Consider the following 18,007-nt stretch of genomic DNA (forward strand, 5'->3'; position numbering starts at 1 on the left):
CGGGTAGCCATTTGATTAGCTGTTCAGGAGTCTTACGGCTTGGGGTAGAAGCTGTTAAGAAGCCTTTTGGACATAGACGTGGCGCTCCGGTACCGCTTGCCGTGCGGTAGCAGAGAGAACAGTCTATGACTAGGGTGACTGGAATCTTTGACAATTTTTAGGGCCTTACTCTGACACCGCCTGGTATAGATGTCCTGGACGGCAGGAAGCTTGGCCCCAGTGATGTACTGGGCCGTACGCACTACCCTCTGTAGTGCCTTGCGGTCGAAGGCCGTGCAGTTGCCATACCAGGCAGTGATGCAACCAGTCAGGATGCTTTCGATGGTGCAGCTGTAGAACCTTTTGAGGATCTGAGGACCCATGCCAAATATTTTCAGTCTGCTGAGGGGGAATAGGCTTTGTCGTGCCCTCTTCACGACTGTCTTGGTGTGTTTGGACCATGATAGTTTGTTGTTGATGTCGACACCATGGAACTTGAAGCTCTCAACATGCTCCAATACAGCCCCGTCGATGAGAAGGCGGGCATGCTCGGTCCTCCTTTCCCTGTAGTCCACAATCCTCCTTTGTCTTCATCACGTTGAGGGAGAAGCAGTTATCCTGGCACCACATGGCCAGGTGTCTGACCTCCTCCCTATAGGCTGTCTCATCGTTGTCGTTGATCAGGCCTACCACGGTTGTGTCATCGGCAAACTTAATGATGGTGCTGGAGTCGTGCCTGGCCATGCAGTCAAGGATGAACAGGGAGTACAGGAGGGGATTGAGCACGCACCCCTGAGGGGCCCCCGTGTTGAGGATCAGCGTGGCAGATGTGTTGTTACCTACCCTTACCACCTGGGGCAGCACGTCAGGAAGTCCAGGATCCAGTTGCAGAGGGAGGTGTTTAGTCCCAGGGTCCTTAGCTTAGTGATGAGCTTTGAGGGCACTATGGTGTTGAACTCTGAGCTGTAGTCAATGAATAACATTCTCACGTACACTACCGTTCAAATGTTTTAGAACACCTACTCATTCAAGGGTTTTTCTTTATTTTTACTATGTTCTATATTGTAGAATAATAGTGAAGACATCAAAACTATGAGATAGCACAAATGGAATCATGCAGTAACCAAAGAAGTGTTAAACAAATCAAAACATATTTTATATTTGAGATTCTTCAAATAGCCACACTTTGCCTTGATGACAGCGTTGCACTATCTTGGCTTCCATATGTGTTATTTCATAGTTTTGATGTCTTCACTATTATTATACAATGTAGAACATAGTAAAAAATAAAGAAAAACCCTGGAATGAGTAGGTGTTCTAAAACTTTTGATCGGTAGTGTAGGTGTTCCTTTTGTCTAGGTGGGAAAGGGCAGTGTGGAGTGCAATAGAGATTGCATAATCTGTGGATCTGTTTGGGGCGGTATGCAAATTGGAGTGGGTCTAGGGTTTCTGGGATAATGGTGTTGATGTGAGCCATGACCAGCCTTTCAGAGCACTTCATGGTTACAGATGTGCATGCTACGGGTCTGTAGTCATTTAGGCAGGTTACCTTAGCGTCCTTGGGCACAGGGACTGTGGTGGACTGCTTGAAACATGTTGGTATTACAGACTCAGTCAGGGATATGTTGAAAATGTCAGTGAAGACACTTGCCAGTTGGTCAGCGCATGCTCGGAGTACACGTCCTGGTAATCCATTTGGCCCATGCGGCCTGGTGAATGTTGACCTGTTTATAGGTCTTACTCACATCAGTTACGGAGAGCTTGATCACACAGTCGTCCGGAACAGCTGATGCTCTCATGCATGCTTCAGTGTTGCTTGCCTCGAAGCGAGCATAGAAGTAATTTAGCTCGTCTGGTAGGCTCGTGTCACTGAGCAGCTCGCGGCTGTGCTTCCCTTTGTAGTCTGTATTAGTTTGCAAGCCCTGCCACATCTGACGAGCATCGGAGCTGGTGTAGTATGATTCAGTCTTAGTCCTGTATTGACACTTTGCCTGTTTGATGGTTAGTTGGAGGGCATAGCGGGATTTCGAATAAGCGTCCGGGTTAGAGTCCCGCTCCATGAAAGCGGCAGATCTACCGTTTAGCTCAGTGTGGATGTTGCCTGTAATCTTTGGCTTCTGGTTGGGGTATGTACGGTCACTGTGGGGACAACGTCATCGATGCACTTATTGATAAAGCCAGTGACTGATGTGGTGTACTCCTCAATGCCATCGGAAGAATCCTGGAACATATTCCAGTATGTGCTAGCAAAACGAGGGAGAGCTTTGTACGCGTCTCTGTGTGTGGAGTAAAGGTGGTCTACAGTTTTTTTTCTTCTGTTTGCACATTTAACGTGCTGGTAGAAATTAGGTAAAACTGAATTAAGTTTCCCTGCGTTAAAGTCCCAGGCGACTAGGAGCGCCGCCTCTGGATGAGCATTTTCCTGTTTGCTTATGGCCTCATACAGCTCATTGTGGTCTTAGTTCCAGCATCGGTTTGTGGTGTTAAATAGACAGCTACAAAAAATATAGATCCGATTGGAGCAGAGTTACAGGGAGAGAAGAGAGTCAGAGACACAAACAGTAGACCTGGGTTCAAATACAATTTGAAATCATCTGATATGTGCTTGATTGAGCTTGCCTGGTTTAAGGGAACCAAAAGAATAGTCCTGATATGGTAAACGCCATCCATTTCGCACTTCAGGCAGACTAAAGCAAACGCTCAAAAGTATTTGAACGATTTTAAATAGTATTTGAACCCAGGTCTTGAATACAATGGATTCTAAGCAGGGTCTGTTACATTGTGTTTTGGTTGGGGACGGGGGAGGCCATTGAAAGGCCCTGAATGCTTAGAATGTATCCCAAATGGCACCCTATTCCCTTTATAGAGCTTCATGGTCCCTGGTCAAAAGTAGTGCACTATACAGGAAATAGGGTGCCATTTGAGTGGGCGGCAGGTAGCTTAGTGGTTAAGAGTGTTGTGCCAGTAACCGAAAGGTCGCTGGTTCTAATCCCAGAGCCGACTAGGTGAAACATCTGTCAATGTGCCCTTAAGCAAGGCACTTAACCCTAATTGCTCCTGTAAATCACTCTGGATAAGAGCGTCTGTAAAATGATTTGAGACAGACATTAGTGTTTGTACTGAAGCAGCTTCACAGTCGTCCATTCATACTCTGTACAAATATATAACAATAGATTTCATGATTCTTTTCTTATTGGTACATGCCAAAAGTACTGTAGAACAGGGGTTTTCAAACTGTTCTTGCCGAGGGACCCCCGCCCAGGCAAACCGGCGACCCAGGGACCCCATCATATGTTTGCAACAAAAAGAAAGTCACATCTTGTCTTATCATCAATTGAACGATAATGGCAAGGAAAAGTAATAAAACAATTTAATGAATAGATTTGATAGATAATAATATGCCATTTAGCAGACGCTTTTATCCAAAGCGACTTACAGTCATGCGTGCATACATTTTTTGTGTATGGGTGGTCCCGGGAATCGAACCCACTACCTTGGCGTTACAAGCGCCGTGCTCTACCAGCTGAGCTACAGAGGACCACAGGACCACAGATAGATAGTTTAATTACTTTGACCTCCTCACAGTACAAGAGGAAGTGTACATTTTAACATAGTCTATTAGCTAGAAAGGTATCTTGGCGGTGTAGAGAGAACTTTGCTGTTGTAAAGCAATTCTGTAATTCTACACATTTTTCCATTGATCTGAGAGAACATTTTGCTGTGTTGAAGCACATTTTCAGTAATTCTCCACAGTTTGGCATGGAGCTGAGAGATAATTTAGCAGTTTTAAAGATACTTTCATGCAATTCTGTGCATTTTGCCATGGCTAATACTGTGTTACTCCGTTCAAACATTATAACAAAATCAATGGGCATGTGCCCTGAGTGCCCGGATTTAGAAATGTTTGATTCTCCCTGACTGTCTAGCGTTGATTTGACTGTTAGTTCTCAAAGATAGTATTATTAAAACATATATATATATATATATAGTTCAAAATCTTTTCTGCAGGCTTTCTATCTGGTTTTATCTGCTAATACAGGAGTAGTAAAGGCCTAGTTCACTAATTTTGAAGGATTTTTGTATTTGTATGTTTAATGATTTTTTTATTTTGATAGAATTCCAGTGGCTTGCGAAACCACCTCTAACTTTCTTCATACTGGACACAGAGACATAAAAATGTTAAGTAAATAAAGGCCTTGCCAAAATCATGAAGTATCCCTTTAAGACGTCATGTGCCACATTTTGCCTGCTGGGGTTATATCTGTTTTGGTTATAAAAGTTTATTTGAAATTAAAAATAATACTTACAACATTGCATTTACCTTTACATTTTTGTCATTTAGCAGACGCTCTTATTAAGAGCAACTTACAGTTAGTGCATTCATCTTAAGATAGCTAGGTGAGACAACCACATATCACAGTCGTAGCAAGTATATTTTTTCTCAACAATAAAGTTAACAGCAAAATCAGTGCTATTAGTAAAAAACAGGTGCACGTTTTTTTGGAGGGGGGGGGATAAGACTTACTGACGTGTTATTTAAGATTCTATTTGAAGAGGTAGGGTTTCGGATGTTTTCGGAACTTCTTTTTTAACATAAGTAAAAATACTTGTTATAATTAGAAAATTCATTACGATGTTGACTCTTTACAATGGCGTTTTAATCCAAAAGCCAGTCAATGCAGTGAGTGATTTTAATCTACAAAAACTTTGGACATAAATAGTTTCTCAATTTCAGTTTACTAAGAAGTCATTCACAAGAAAGTTGTGAAGAGGGCACGACAACGCCTTTTCCGCCTCAGGAGACTGAAAAGACTTGGCATGAGTACCCAGATCCTCAAAATGTTCTACAGCTGCACCATCGAGAGCATCCTGACCACTTGCATCACCGCCTGGTATGGCAACTTCTCGGCATCCGACCATAAGGCGCTACAGAGGGTAGTGCGTACAGCCCAGTACATCACTGGGGCCAAGCTTCCTGCCATCCAGGAAGGCCCAAAAAATTGTCAACGACTTCAGTTACCCAAGTCATAGACTGTTCTCTCTGCTATCACATGGAAAGCGGTACCAGAGCGGCAAGTCTAGGTCCAAAAGGCTCCTTAACAGCCATAAGACTGCTGAACAATTAATCAAATGGCCACCAGACTATTTGCATTGACCCCCTTTTTTTTTACACTGCTGCTACTCGCTGTTTATTATCTATGCATAGTCACTTTACCCCTACCAACATAAACAAAATACCTCGACTAACCTGTACCCCCGCACATTGACTCGGTAGCTGTATCCCCTGTATATAGCCCCGTTATTGTTATTTTATTGTGTTACTTGTGTTAGTAAATATTCCTTAACGCTATTTTCTTAGGGATGGGCTACTCACATGTTCGTTAGTCATTTTTTGCTATTTATTTATTTTTAAATCAAAGACAACGACAACGACAGCACAGTGACAACAAACATTCAAACATGATAAACAAACAACAAGAGGAAAGGCAAGACAGGGTAGCCTGGGTCCTACCAGGACACACAAGACACCCAGCGAGCCCTGTCTAAACACGCCAGGCTTCCTGTGTGTCCTGGCAGGAGTCAGGCCTGGGAAGGGATTAACAAGCCCGAGGGGGGATCCATGAGTCACTGTTCTTCAGATAACTGTCTCTATGCTGTAAAACCAACAAAAACATAACAACTGAAATATACAGGATATCCTGTCATATACCTGATATGTCATCCCTCCTTGTCACGGATTCAGCCGAGGCTGCTCCTCCTCCTTGCTCGGGCAGGCTTCGGCATTCGTCATCCCCGGAGTACTAGCTGCTACCGATCTATGTTTCGGTGTTTGTCTAGATTGGTCTGTATTGTTTACACCTGTGTCCCATTAGTGTTGAATTGTTATCCCTTTAAAACCCCCTGTCTCTCATTTGTTTGTTGTGTGTGATTGTTTTCCGTTAGGTCGGCAGTGCTGGTTGTATGCGATTATTGTTCCTCCCTGGTTGGAGTTTTTGTTTTGTACTTTCTTTACTGTGTTGAGTAAAGTACGTTCTGCCAGTAGTTCGGTGTCCAGCTCTTGACATCGTTTCCCACATACACGTCATCCTGACACTCCTACTATACTTTACCACGTGTCTTGATGTCAGATCTCAAATAACCGTATCCCAGAGGTTTTCTCTGTATGGGGATAGGTTTTCTATCAGGGGGTAAGAACACTGGGGTAGACTACATGGATAACTAAAACTTATGATATCTCTCTGGTATTGTCTATTGTACAGCTGTTGAATGTTCCGTTCCACTGACAATATTACTTTTGGAGTATAATTCTGATATTTGATGGAAATAGAATTCTGATATTTTAAATAGATATTATAATATTTGAAATGGAATAGAATTCTGATATTTTAAATAGATATTATCATATTTTAAATGGAATAGAATTCCGATATTTTAAATATATATTATAATATTTCAAATTGAAGCATACTGTTCTGTATTACAAGTAGCGAATGCATAGTGTTTTAGGGTTAGTATAAAAGCGTGAGAAACACGTTGAGCCACAGGATGTGGAAAGCCACAGCTTCAGCAGCGAGGGTGGGGGTGATACATTGACAGAACGTTGACAGCCATTTATAAGCCAACTGGTTTCATGATGGATATATATTTTAGATCACAAACTCTACAATGAACAGAAACACACCCAACATACTGTATCTTATAACAGGTCTATGAATTAAGGTGGGTTTAGTACAATGCATAGCAAAGAGACAAAGTGTTTTTTGATTCATGCTAATTCAACTATAGTTACCATAAATATACTGTTGCACTGTTCTGTATTACAAGCAGCAAACGAAGTAGCAAAAAAAGACAAATTAAGCAATTTCTTAATGAGCATTACTCTGCGAGTTGAGTGGACTTCAAAAGGACAAGAATTTGAGCTAATGTGTTACAGTTTGTTTACTTAACCCCTAGAGTCCATTGACTCACCGGTGTCAATCTAAACAAAATCTGTCCGTTTAAACTAGAGATATGTGTTTTTGTACAGTATGGGCTGCGTCTCAATCCACAACATCCACCTATGGCGGCTTTCCACATATGCGATGGAAGGTGGCCGAGCTACAGCGGTGTTTCAGACCATGAGACATCCTGAAAATCTGTCTGCTCACAAAAACGTCTGTAGTGTCCGAACAGTTTAATAATGTGACCACTCTATGGAAAGATGAGACTCTCACGAACACGAAGGTGGTCACCGTCGATCTCCGTAAAACATTTATGGAAGTATGGATGCAGTTTTTTACCTACCCAGAAAAAGAGGTTCAATATGTGTAAAAAAAAATATATATATATATATATCCTGATCTTTCTTGTATCTACTAGATATAGGACAAACACTTCAAAACCGCATTCCTTTGATTTATTTTTTGACTGTCTTTTTTGCCTTTATAAATGTGTTATTCAATGTGTTTCTATGGGCTATAGTACTAAAGGCCAAATTCTATATTTTATCAAATAATTGTTTTATATATATATTTTTAGACCTAAAGGGTCCTACAATTCTAAATCAAATAGCTAAATGATCCATCTTAAAACAATTCCATATGTCAGCTTAGAACCCTCCCTCTAAAATTCTAAGTTGAATGAACATACAATTCAACTTGAGAATGTACAGTATGTTGGTTCAGCTACAGCGCCTTCAGAAAGTATTCATACCCCTTGACGTATTCCATATTTTGTTGTGTTACAGCCTGAATTCAAAATGCATTAAACATAATTGTTTGTACACCCATCTACACACAATACCCTATAATGACAAAGTGAACACATGTTTTTAGAAATATTTTGAAATGTTTTGAAAATGGAATACTGAAATATCTCATTTACATAAGTATTCATACCACCGAGTCCATACTTTGTAGAATAACCTTTGGCAGCGATTACAGTTGTGAGTCTTTCTGGGCAAGTCTCTAAAAGTTTTCCACAACTGGATTAGGCAACATTGGCCCATTATTATTTCAAAATTCTTAAAGCTCTGTCAAATTGGTTGCTGATCATTGCAAGACAACGATTTTCAGGTCTTGCCATATATTTTCAAGTAAATTTAAGTCAAAACTGTAACTCGGCCACTCAAGAACATTCATTGTCTTCTAAACACTATTGCACACAGAGTGAGTCCATGCAACTCATTATGTGACTTGTTATGCAAATTTTTACTACTGAACTTATTAGGCTTGCCATGACAAAGGGGGTTGAATACTTACTGACTCAAGACATTTCAGCTTTTCCTTTTTAATTACTTAGCAAAAAAATTGAAAAACATAATTCCACTTTGACATTATGGGGTATTGTGTGTAGGCCAGTGACAAAACAATCTGAATTCACTCCATTTTAAATTAAGACTGTAACGTAACAAAATGTTCAAAAAGTCAAGGGGTATGAATACTTTCTGAAGGCACCGTATATGCCCAAATGTTGAGCAAACGCACAATCCTATTGCAGCTGGTGGCCTTACAATTGTACATTGAATCAACATCTATTAATTTTTTACAGTGTTCTTGATAGACTGTTTCATTTTTACATGACGTTTTCTGTCTGTTTATTTCACAGAGTCCAGCACTGAGACTCTAAAACTGTTTGTGCTGAAGGGACAAAATGTTCGTCTGGATGTCCAGGGATATGCTAAACTAAAAGATATTGATGATTTAAAGTGGACGTTTAACAAATCTCACAATTTAGTAAAATACTTCAATGAATCATCAAAACTGAAAGCATTTCCTAAATACCAAGGCAGGGTTGAGTTTAGTGAGGGAAAATTCTCTGTACTACTGAAGAACCTACAGGAAGGAGACAGTGGACTTTACCATGCAGTAGTGAGTGGTGAAGAAAACAAAGATGTTGCCAAGTACCATGGTAGGTTTTCCTCCTTCCTTCCCTCCCGCTCTTTTTTTGTATCACTATGGTTACAGAGCTGTAGCAATCAATAGTGAAATGTGTATTCTATCTCAGGTTAAATGTACTCTTAAGGTACAGAAAATGTCAACCACAGTAAATGGTGACTAGAATAATTATCAGCCATTTTGTGTGTGTGTGTGTGTGTGTCTGTGTAAATGCGTAGGCGTGCGTGTGCATTTGTGTGTGTTTTCCTAACCATGTCTATTTGTCTGTTTATCTACTTGTTTTCAGAGTTCCGTTTATTTAATTTTTTTTACCCCATCAAAGTTGCCCATCCCTTTTGTAGAGCATTGAACAGCCACTGAGAAATATTAAATGTATTGATTTGAGGTCATTAAAGGCCTTGTTTTATACCTGGGTCACCATTCATAAATGTATAGTGAAGTTGTTGCTGTATGTTTTTATTCTCCAGACTCCAGATAACAGTCAAGCAGGTGGTGAAGAGCAGGTGGTGAAGAGCAGGTGGTGAAGAGCAGGTGGTGAAGAGCAGGTGGTGAAGAGCAGGTGGTGAAGAGCAGGTGTCTCCAGGTCCTGGTCCAGCATCACCCTCCATCTACAGTATGGTGGGACATTCCAACCCCCAGCCTTTGAACCATCCCACCATGGTGCGAGACCAGCCTCCAACTGTGGACCTCCCCATGAGCCCCATGCCCCCCATGCCTGAGAGTTTATATGCTGTGGTGGGGGAAAAGCCTAGCAAACAATAATCAGGAATTTTAAAATCTTAGGCCGGAATTCTATTCAATTTGATTAGATAACCCTTTGTCAGCTAAGCATCTTTTAAAGGTTACCACATTGGCTGAGACAGCATTCACGATAAATGCTGCGTATGTTAGCTCAATTGGAAATTATCTGTAAATGGTGCCTAGATGACAAAGTATGATCACATTGAATTCTTAAAATTGAAAGGCAATTTTCCCGCGGTTTGCAAAGACTGCATTCCCAGAAACAAGATTTTTCTGGTCTGATGAAACCAAGATTGAACTCTTTGGCCTGAATGCCAAGCGTCACGTGTGGAGGAAACCTGGCACCATCCCTACGTTGAAGCATGGTGGTGGCAGCATCATGCGGTTGGGATGTTTTTCAGCGGCAGGGACTGGGAGACTAGTCAGGATCAAGGGAAAGATGAACGGAGCAAAGTACAGAGAGCATTGACGAAAACCTGCTCCAGAGCGCTCAGGACCTCAGACTGGGGCGAAGGTTTACCTTCCAACAGGACAATGACCCTAAGCACACAGCCAAGACAACGCAAGAGTGGCTTCGGGACATGTCTCTGAATGTCCTTGAGAAGCACCCCATCCAACCTGACAGAGCTTGAGAGGATCTGCAGAGAAGAATGGGAGAAACTCCCTAAATACAGGGGTGCCAAGCTTGTACCGTCATACCCAAGAAGACTCGAGGCTGTAATCACTGCCAAAGGTGCTTCAACAAAGTACTGAGTAAAGGGTCTGAATATATATGTACAGTAAATGTGATATTTCAGTTTTGTATTTTTAATAAATGTGCTAAAAATTCTATAAACCTGTTTTTGCTTTGTCATTATGTGGTATTGTGTGTAGATTGATGAGGATATTTTTTAAAAATCATTTTAGAATAAGGCTGTAATGTAACAAAATGTGGAAAAAGAGAAGTCTGAATACTTTCCGAATGCACTGTATATGTTGTTTTTTATTTTTTCATTTTTTAAAACTCAGTCGGGGTCTTAACTTACTGTTGAAAAAAAATTGAGTTCCGTTTTTGTTCTTTTCTACCCCCATCAAAGTTGCCCATTCCTGTTGTACAGTCACTGAGAAATACTTAATTTATTGATTTGAGGTCATTAAAGACCTTGTTTTTTACCTGGGTAACCATTCATGAATTCATAGTGAAGTTGTTACTCTATGTTTTTATTCTCCAGATTCCAGATAACTGTCAAGCAGGTGGTGAAGAGCAGGTGTCTCCTGGTCCTGGCCCAGCATTACCCACCATCTACAGTTTGGTGGGACATCAACACCCCCAGCCTGTGAACCACCAGCCTCCGCCTGTTGACCTCCCCATGTCCACCATGTCCACCATGCCCCTCATTCCTGAGAGTTTATATGCTGTAGTGGGGAAAAAGACTAGCAAACAATAATCAGGAATTTTAACATCTTAGGCCGGGATTCTATTCTAATTGTATTAGATCACCTGTTGTCGGCTAAGCATCTTTTAAAGGTTCCCGCGTTCGCTGAGACAGCATTCACAATAAATGCTGCGTATGTTAGCTCAATCGGAAATGATCTGTAAATGGTGCCTAGATGGCAAAGTGTGATCGCATTGAATTCTTTAAATTTAAAGGCAATGTTCCCGTGTTCGCGGAGACTGCATTCCCGGTAAACCTTACATATGTCTGCTCAATCAGAAATCACCTTTATATTTAAATCGTACTATAACGCTGATCTTCCGCGGTCCGGATTGAATCTACACCTTACTCTCAATAGCCCTGTTTATACCTGGTTCTAACATGTGTCCAAAATAGGTAGCGTGGACATAGAGTTGTAAGAGAATGAGCAGTGGATATACAAATATACAGTGTATCTGCAGGACAGCAGCATCCCATCCTGCATCCCACTGCTGGCTTGTCTCTGAAGCTAAGCAGGTCCTGGTTGGTCCCTAGATGGGAGACCAGATGCTACTGGAAGTAATGTTGGAGGGCCAGTAGGGGGTACATATCCTCTGGTCTGAAGATCGAATCCCAGGCAGTGAAGGGGGCATACGGCGCTGTCTTTCAGATGGGATTTCAAATCGGTGTCCTGACAATCAATAAACATTCCATGGCACTTATTGCAAGAGTAGGTGTGTTAACCCTGGTGTCCTGGCTAAAGTCTGAACTTGGGCCATGTAATCATCCCCCCTCATTGGCATTTACTCACTTCTCCACCATGCTAGCTAATGTGTGGATGAGGTGAGTTTCCCCCTTACCGATGACGCTCTTTGCAGACAGGAACATTTAATTTATTTTGCTTATTGCGTTTCCATATATAATTTGTACATTCATGTTTTTATTCGTTTACATATTTATTTTAAAGTAAAAAATGTATATTATTTACATTTTAGTAATTTAGCAGACGCTCTTATCCAGAGTGACTTAGATGAGCAATTACGGTTAAGTGCCTTGCTCAAGGGCACATCAACAGATTCTTCACATAGTCGTCTCTGGCATTTTTTATTAGTCCACTGTCTATAAATGTTTTGCATGTCATCAGTCAAGTTTTCAAAATATAGGCTTTTCAAGAAGCAAATGCTGTGTTCAAAACTACTGGGAACTCAGAGAAAAAATTTGCTCCAACTGAGAAAAATACTTTTTGAACAGTCAACCAATTTGGAATTCCAAGTCGGAAACTCTGAAAACTTTCTAAATAATAATAATATGCCATTTAGCAGACGCTTTTATCCAAAGCGACTTACAGTCATGTGTGCATACATTTTTACGTATGGGTGGTCCCGGGGATCGAACACACTACCCTAGCGTTACAAGCGCCATGTTCTACCAATTGAGCTACAGAGGACATCAGGCATTCCGACCTGAAGATCACTTCACCCCCCAAAAAAGTTGGAGTTCCCAGTTGTCTTGAAAGCATCAAAAGTGCCGCTTGCCACATCATCATGATTCTGTGGCAAGTGACACTTTGCTTCTTAAAAGTCCATATATTTAAAGAAAATATTTAACAAAAATGTTGCCTGTGCCTATGTGCATTTCCCCAGCAGAGGTCCAATGTTGAACATAATAAACGGCTCCCTATCCACCGGATGTATACCAAACTCACTAAACTTGGCAGTAATAAAGCCTGAAAAAACCAAACCTTGACCCGGAAAATTAAAAAAACTAAATCGGCCTATATCGAATCTCCCATTCATCTCAATTCTTTTTGAAAAAGCTGTTGCACGGCAACTCACTGCCTTCTTGAAGAAAGAATATTGTATATGAAATGCTCCCATCTGGTTTTAGACCCCATCATAGTACTGAGACTGCACTCGTGAAGGTGGTGAATGACCTTTTAATGGCGTCAGACCAAGGCTATGCATCTGTCCTCGTGCTCCTAGATCTTAGTGCCGCCTTTAACACCATCGATCACCACATTCTTTTGGAGAGATTGGAAACGTTAATTGGTCTACACGGACGAGTTCTTGCCTGGTTTAGATCTTATCTGTCAGAAATATATCAGTTAGTCTCTGTGGATGGTTTGTCCTCTGACAAATCAATTGTACGTTTCGGTGTTCCTCAAGGTTCTGTTTTAGGGCCACCATTGTTTTCACTATATATTATACCTGTCATTCGGAAACACAATGTCAACTTTCACTGCTATGCAGACGACACACAGCTGTACATTTTGCCGAAACATGGTGAAGTCCCAAAATTCAGAAATAATTTCAGAAACAAGCATGTGGATGGCGGCAAATGTTTTACTTTTAAACTCGAACAAAACAGAAATGCTAAGTCCCAAGAAACAAAGAGATCTGCTGTTTGATCTGACAATAAATCTTGATGGTTGTACAGTCGTCTAAAATAAAAATGTGAAGGACCTCGGCGTTACAATGGACCCTGATCTCTCTTTTGACAAACATATCACACATTTTTCATGGGCAGCTTTTTTCCATCTTCGTAATGTTTTAAAATTCAGAAACTTTTTGTCCAAAAATTATGCAGAAAAGGTAATCCATGCTTTTGTCACTTCTAGATTAGACTACTGCAATGCTCTACTCTCCGGCCACCCGGAGAAAGCACTAAATAAACTTAAGTTGGGGATAAATACAGCTGCTAGAATCTTGACTGAACCAAACAATTTGATCATATTACTCCAGTGATAGCAACTGGCTTCCTGTTAAAGCTAGGGCTGATTTCAAGGTTTAACTGCTAACCTACAAAGTATTACATTGACTTAGCTCCTACCTATCTCTCCGATTTGGTCCTGCCATACATACCTACACGTACGCTACAGTCACAAGACGTAGGCCTCCTTATTGTCCCTAGAATTTCTAAGCAAACAGCTGGAGGCAGGCTTTCTCCTATAGAGCTCCATTTTTATGGAATGGTCTGCCTAGCCATGTGAGAGATGTAGACTCACCTCGACCTTTAAGTCTTTACTGAAGACTCATCTCTTCTAGACACCTGCCCAGAGGGAGGAACATCGCCCACCTTGCCTGACGAGTGAAGAACATCGCCCACCTTGCCTGACGTGGGTTCAACCTCCTCGCCGCCCGGATGTACTCCAGGTTACGATGGTCAGTCAAAATGAGAAAAGGGTGTTTAGCCCCCTCAAGCCAATGCCTCCACACTTTCAGAGCTTGAACCACAGCTAACAGATGTGCCAGCACCGAAGCCGAAGTAAACAGGTCCTTCAGATGCCTAAAAGCCCTGTCCGCCTCAGCTGACCACTGCAGACGCACCGGTCCTCCCTTTAGCAAGGAGGTAATGGGAGCCGCTACCTGCCCAAAGCCCCGGATAAACCTCCGATAGTAATTGGCAAAACCCAAGAATCGCTGCACCTCCTTCACCGTGGTTGGAGTCTGCCAATTACGCACGGCCAAAATGCGGTCAATCTCCATCTCCACACCTGACGCGAACAGGTGGTGTCCTAGGAAGGAGATGGACTCTTGGAAGAACATACATTTCTCTGCCTTCACATACAGGTCATGCTCCAACAGTCTACCAAGCACCTGACACACCAGGGACACATGCTCGGCCCGTGTAGCGGAGTGTATGAGAATGTCATCAATATACACCACTACACCCTGTCCATGCAGGTCCCGGAAAATCTCATCAACAAAAGATTGGAAGACTGAAGGAGCATTCATCAAACCGTATGGCATGACGAGGTACTCATAGTGCCCCGAGGTGGTACTAAATGCAGTCTTCCACTCCCTCCCGGATACGCACCAGGTTGTACGCGCTCCTGAGATCCAATTTATTGAAGAAGCGCGCCCCGTGCAATGACTCCGTCATACTCGCAATCAGAGGTAATGGATAGCTGTATTTTATTGTGATCTGATTTAGACCACGGTAGTCAATGCACGGGCGTAAGCCACCATCCTTCTTCTTCACAAAAAAGAAACTTGATGACACAGGGGAAGTGGACGGCCGTATGTATCCCTGTCTCTGAGATTCGGTGACATATGTATCCATAGCCGCCGTCTCCTCCTGTGGCAGAGGATACACGTGACTCCGGGGAAGCGCAGCGCCTACCTGGAGGTTTATCGCACAATCCCCCTGTCGATGGGGTGGTAATTGAGTCGCCTTCTTTTTACAGAAGGCGAGAGCCAAATCGGCATATTCAGGCGGAATGTGCATGGTGGGAACCTGGTTTGGACTTCCCACCGTAGTTGCCCCTACGGAAACACCTACACACCTCCCCAAGCACTGACTTGACCATCCCTTGAGAGCTCTCTGTTGCCATGAAATAGTGGGGTCATGAGAAGTTAACCAGGGAAGCCCCAACACCACGGGAAATGCAGAAGAATCAATCAGATATAGACTAATTATTTCCTCATGCCCCTCCTGCGTCTTCATCCAGAGTGGCGCTGTGACCTCCCTAATCAGACCTGACCCTAAAGGGCGACTATCTAGGGCATGGATAGGGAAGGGCACATCGACTGGCACAATAGGAATCCCTAACGTACGGGTAAACTGACGATCAATAAAGTTCCCAGCTGTGGCTGAATCTACTAGCGCCTTATGCTGGGAATGAGAAGAAAACTCGGGAAACACAACATTAATACACATATGCGCAACAGGGAGCTCTGGGTGAGTTGGGTGCCTACTCACCTGAGACGGTTCATCAGTGAGCTACCTACTGCCTCGACTCCTTGAAGGCCCTCCCCAGCACCGACCAGCAGTGTGTCCTCTGCGGCCACAGTTGGTGCAGGGGACGGCCCCTCTACCAGTCTCCCTCATAGCATCACCTCCGAGCTCCATAGGGGTAGGGTTGGAGGTGCTGGGGGATGGAATGGACGGCCCCTGATCAGGACATCCGCGGGTAGCCAACAGGTTATCCAGTCGAATAGACATATCCACCAGTTGGTCCAGGTTTAGGTTGGTGTCCCTGCAGGCCAATTCCCGACGAACGTCCTCCCTCAAGCTGCAACGGTAGTGGTCGATGAGGGCCCTCCTGCGCTGGCAGCCAGTGTCCGAAAGTCCAGTGCAAATTCCTGCACACTCCTCTTCCCCTGTCTGTGGTGGAATAGACGCTCACCCGCCGCTCTCCCCTCTGGTGGATGATCGAATACCGCCCTAAAGCGGCGGGTAAACTCTGCATAGCTTACAGTTGCGGCGTCTATTCCCCCCCACTCGGCGTTGGCCCACTCCAGCGCTTTACCGGACAGACAGGAGATGAAGGCGGACTCGCTCTCGTATCCCAAGGGAGCCGGGTGGATGGTTGCCAGGTAGAGCTCTACCTTGAGCAGAAAACCCTGACACCCGGAAGCTGTACCGTCATAAGCCCTCGGGAACGAGAGCCGAATCCCACTGGACCCAGAAGGTGAAACGATGGACATCGGGGTAGGTGGTGGTGTAATCGGAGGAGGTATAGGGATGCCTCCTCTCTCCCATTGCTCCATAGTGTTCACAACTCGTTCCATGGCGGTGCCGAGAGCCTGGATCATGGCCGCTTGTTGTTGGACGTGTTCCTCCATCGATCCGGCTGGCATCGCTGTACCTGCTGACTCCATGTAGATGGTGTGTGTTTCTGTCAAGGCGTCAGTGTAATGCGTTAGGCGAAGTCAGGCGCAGGACACAGAGCTAATCAGAAGGCGTACTTTACTCGAAGGTAAAAGAAAGAACAACAACAACCTCCACGCAGGGAGGGAACAAACCCGCACACTAACGACAGCCGAAACATGAACAAACACACACAACACACAGTGTGAGACAGAGGGTTAAATAGGGGAGACATAACTACATAATGGGAAACAGGTGTGACCAATAAAGACAAAACAAGTCGAACATAGATACATGGATCGGTAGCAGCTAGTACTCCGGTGACGACGAACGCCGAAGCCTGCCCGAGCAAGGAGGTTGGGCAGCCTCGATTGAATCTGTGACATAGACAGACTGAAGCAAACGCTAAGGAGCTGGTTTATAAGACAAAGATAAAGCCTAGTCTTAAACTATAAACTATGTTTAGTGGAGATTCTCCATTGAAAGTGCTTCTTAGTCCACAACAAGGCTTAATGTGTGTCCGGGAAACCAGTCCTTAAAGTATTTGAACGATTTCAAATAGTATTTGAACCCAGGTCTCATCATGATTATGTCATTATGGAGACATTGGTCGTGTTCCTCTGCTCAGACGTAGCAGGTGTTGCTGATGCATTCCAGATCTTACAACGCCTAGATAGGTATTTCACGTTCAGCTAACCACATGTTATAGCAATCTTTGGTTGATTCATGCAACGTCTGAGCAGGGGAACATGACCAGTGTTTCCATGATGTTGGTAATGATGTAAAGTTGATGAAGATGGATTGTGATGATCGATCAGACTTGGAAGGCTTTTTGTATTTTTACTGTTGTGTTCTACTGAACAATGTGATCTCTCTGAGGCCTTGAAGACTGACTGTTTTGTTGCTATGAACTGTTAAAGGATAACTATATTTTGGTATTTGTTTCATTAGTCCATTGTTGATATAATCCCACAATGTTTTGCATAAAAATATATCACTTTCAAAATACAGCATTTTGCATCATATGATGCAAAATCCATCATACCGTATTTTGAAAGTTATATATTTTTATTTAACCTTTTAAAAATCGACAGGGAGTCATGCTGAGACCAATGTCTCTTTCGCAGATGAATACACGTCATTATACACATTAATAATACACTACACATCATTATATACATCATTATACACATCAAATTACACATCGATATGCACATCATTATACACATTAATAATACACTACACATCATTATACACATCATTGTACACATCAATATACACATTAATATACAGAGATTATTCCATAAGTAAGGTGCAAAAAAACTAAAAGCAGATGTACCTACTTCAGTGGAGAGCGAAGGGATCTCCAGAGTTATCCATCTCTGAGACCGGGTCTGGTGACACGTACGTCTGTAAGTTAACAAT

General features: G+C 42.8%; 1 protein-coding gene across 1 annotated transcript in view; it reads left to right on the forward strand.

The window, feature by feature from the left end:
- Positions 1-11,023, forward strand: part of LOC311098836 (uncharacterized protein) — a gene marked incomplete at its 3' end in the record, with an annotated part of 31,252 nt that extends 20,229 nt beyond the window's left edge. The window contains exon 7 of the mRNA XM_084139404.1: positions 10,808-11,023. Coding sequence (XP_083995530.1) covers positions 10,808-11,023 — 216 coding nt within the window. The remainder of the gene's footprint in view (positions 1-10,807) is intronic.
- Positions 11,024-18,007: the final 6,984 nt, after the last annotated feature.

Source organism: Coregonus lavaretus, assembly GCF_964263955.1.
Source record: "Coregonus lavaretus genome assembly, chromosome: 23".
Taxonomy (NCBI): domain Eukaryota; kingdom Metazoa; phylum Chordata; class Actinopteri; order Salmoniformes; family Salmonidae; genus Coregonus; species Coregonus lavaretus.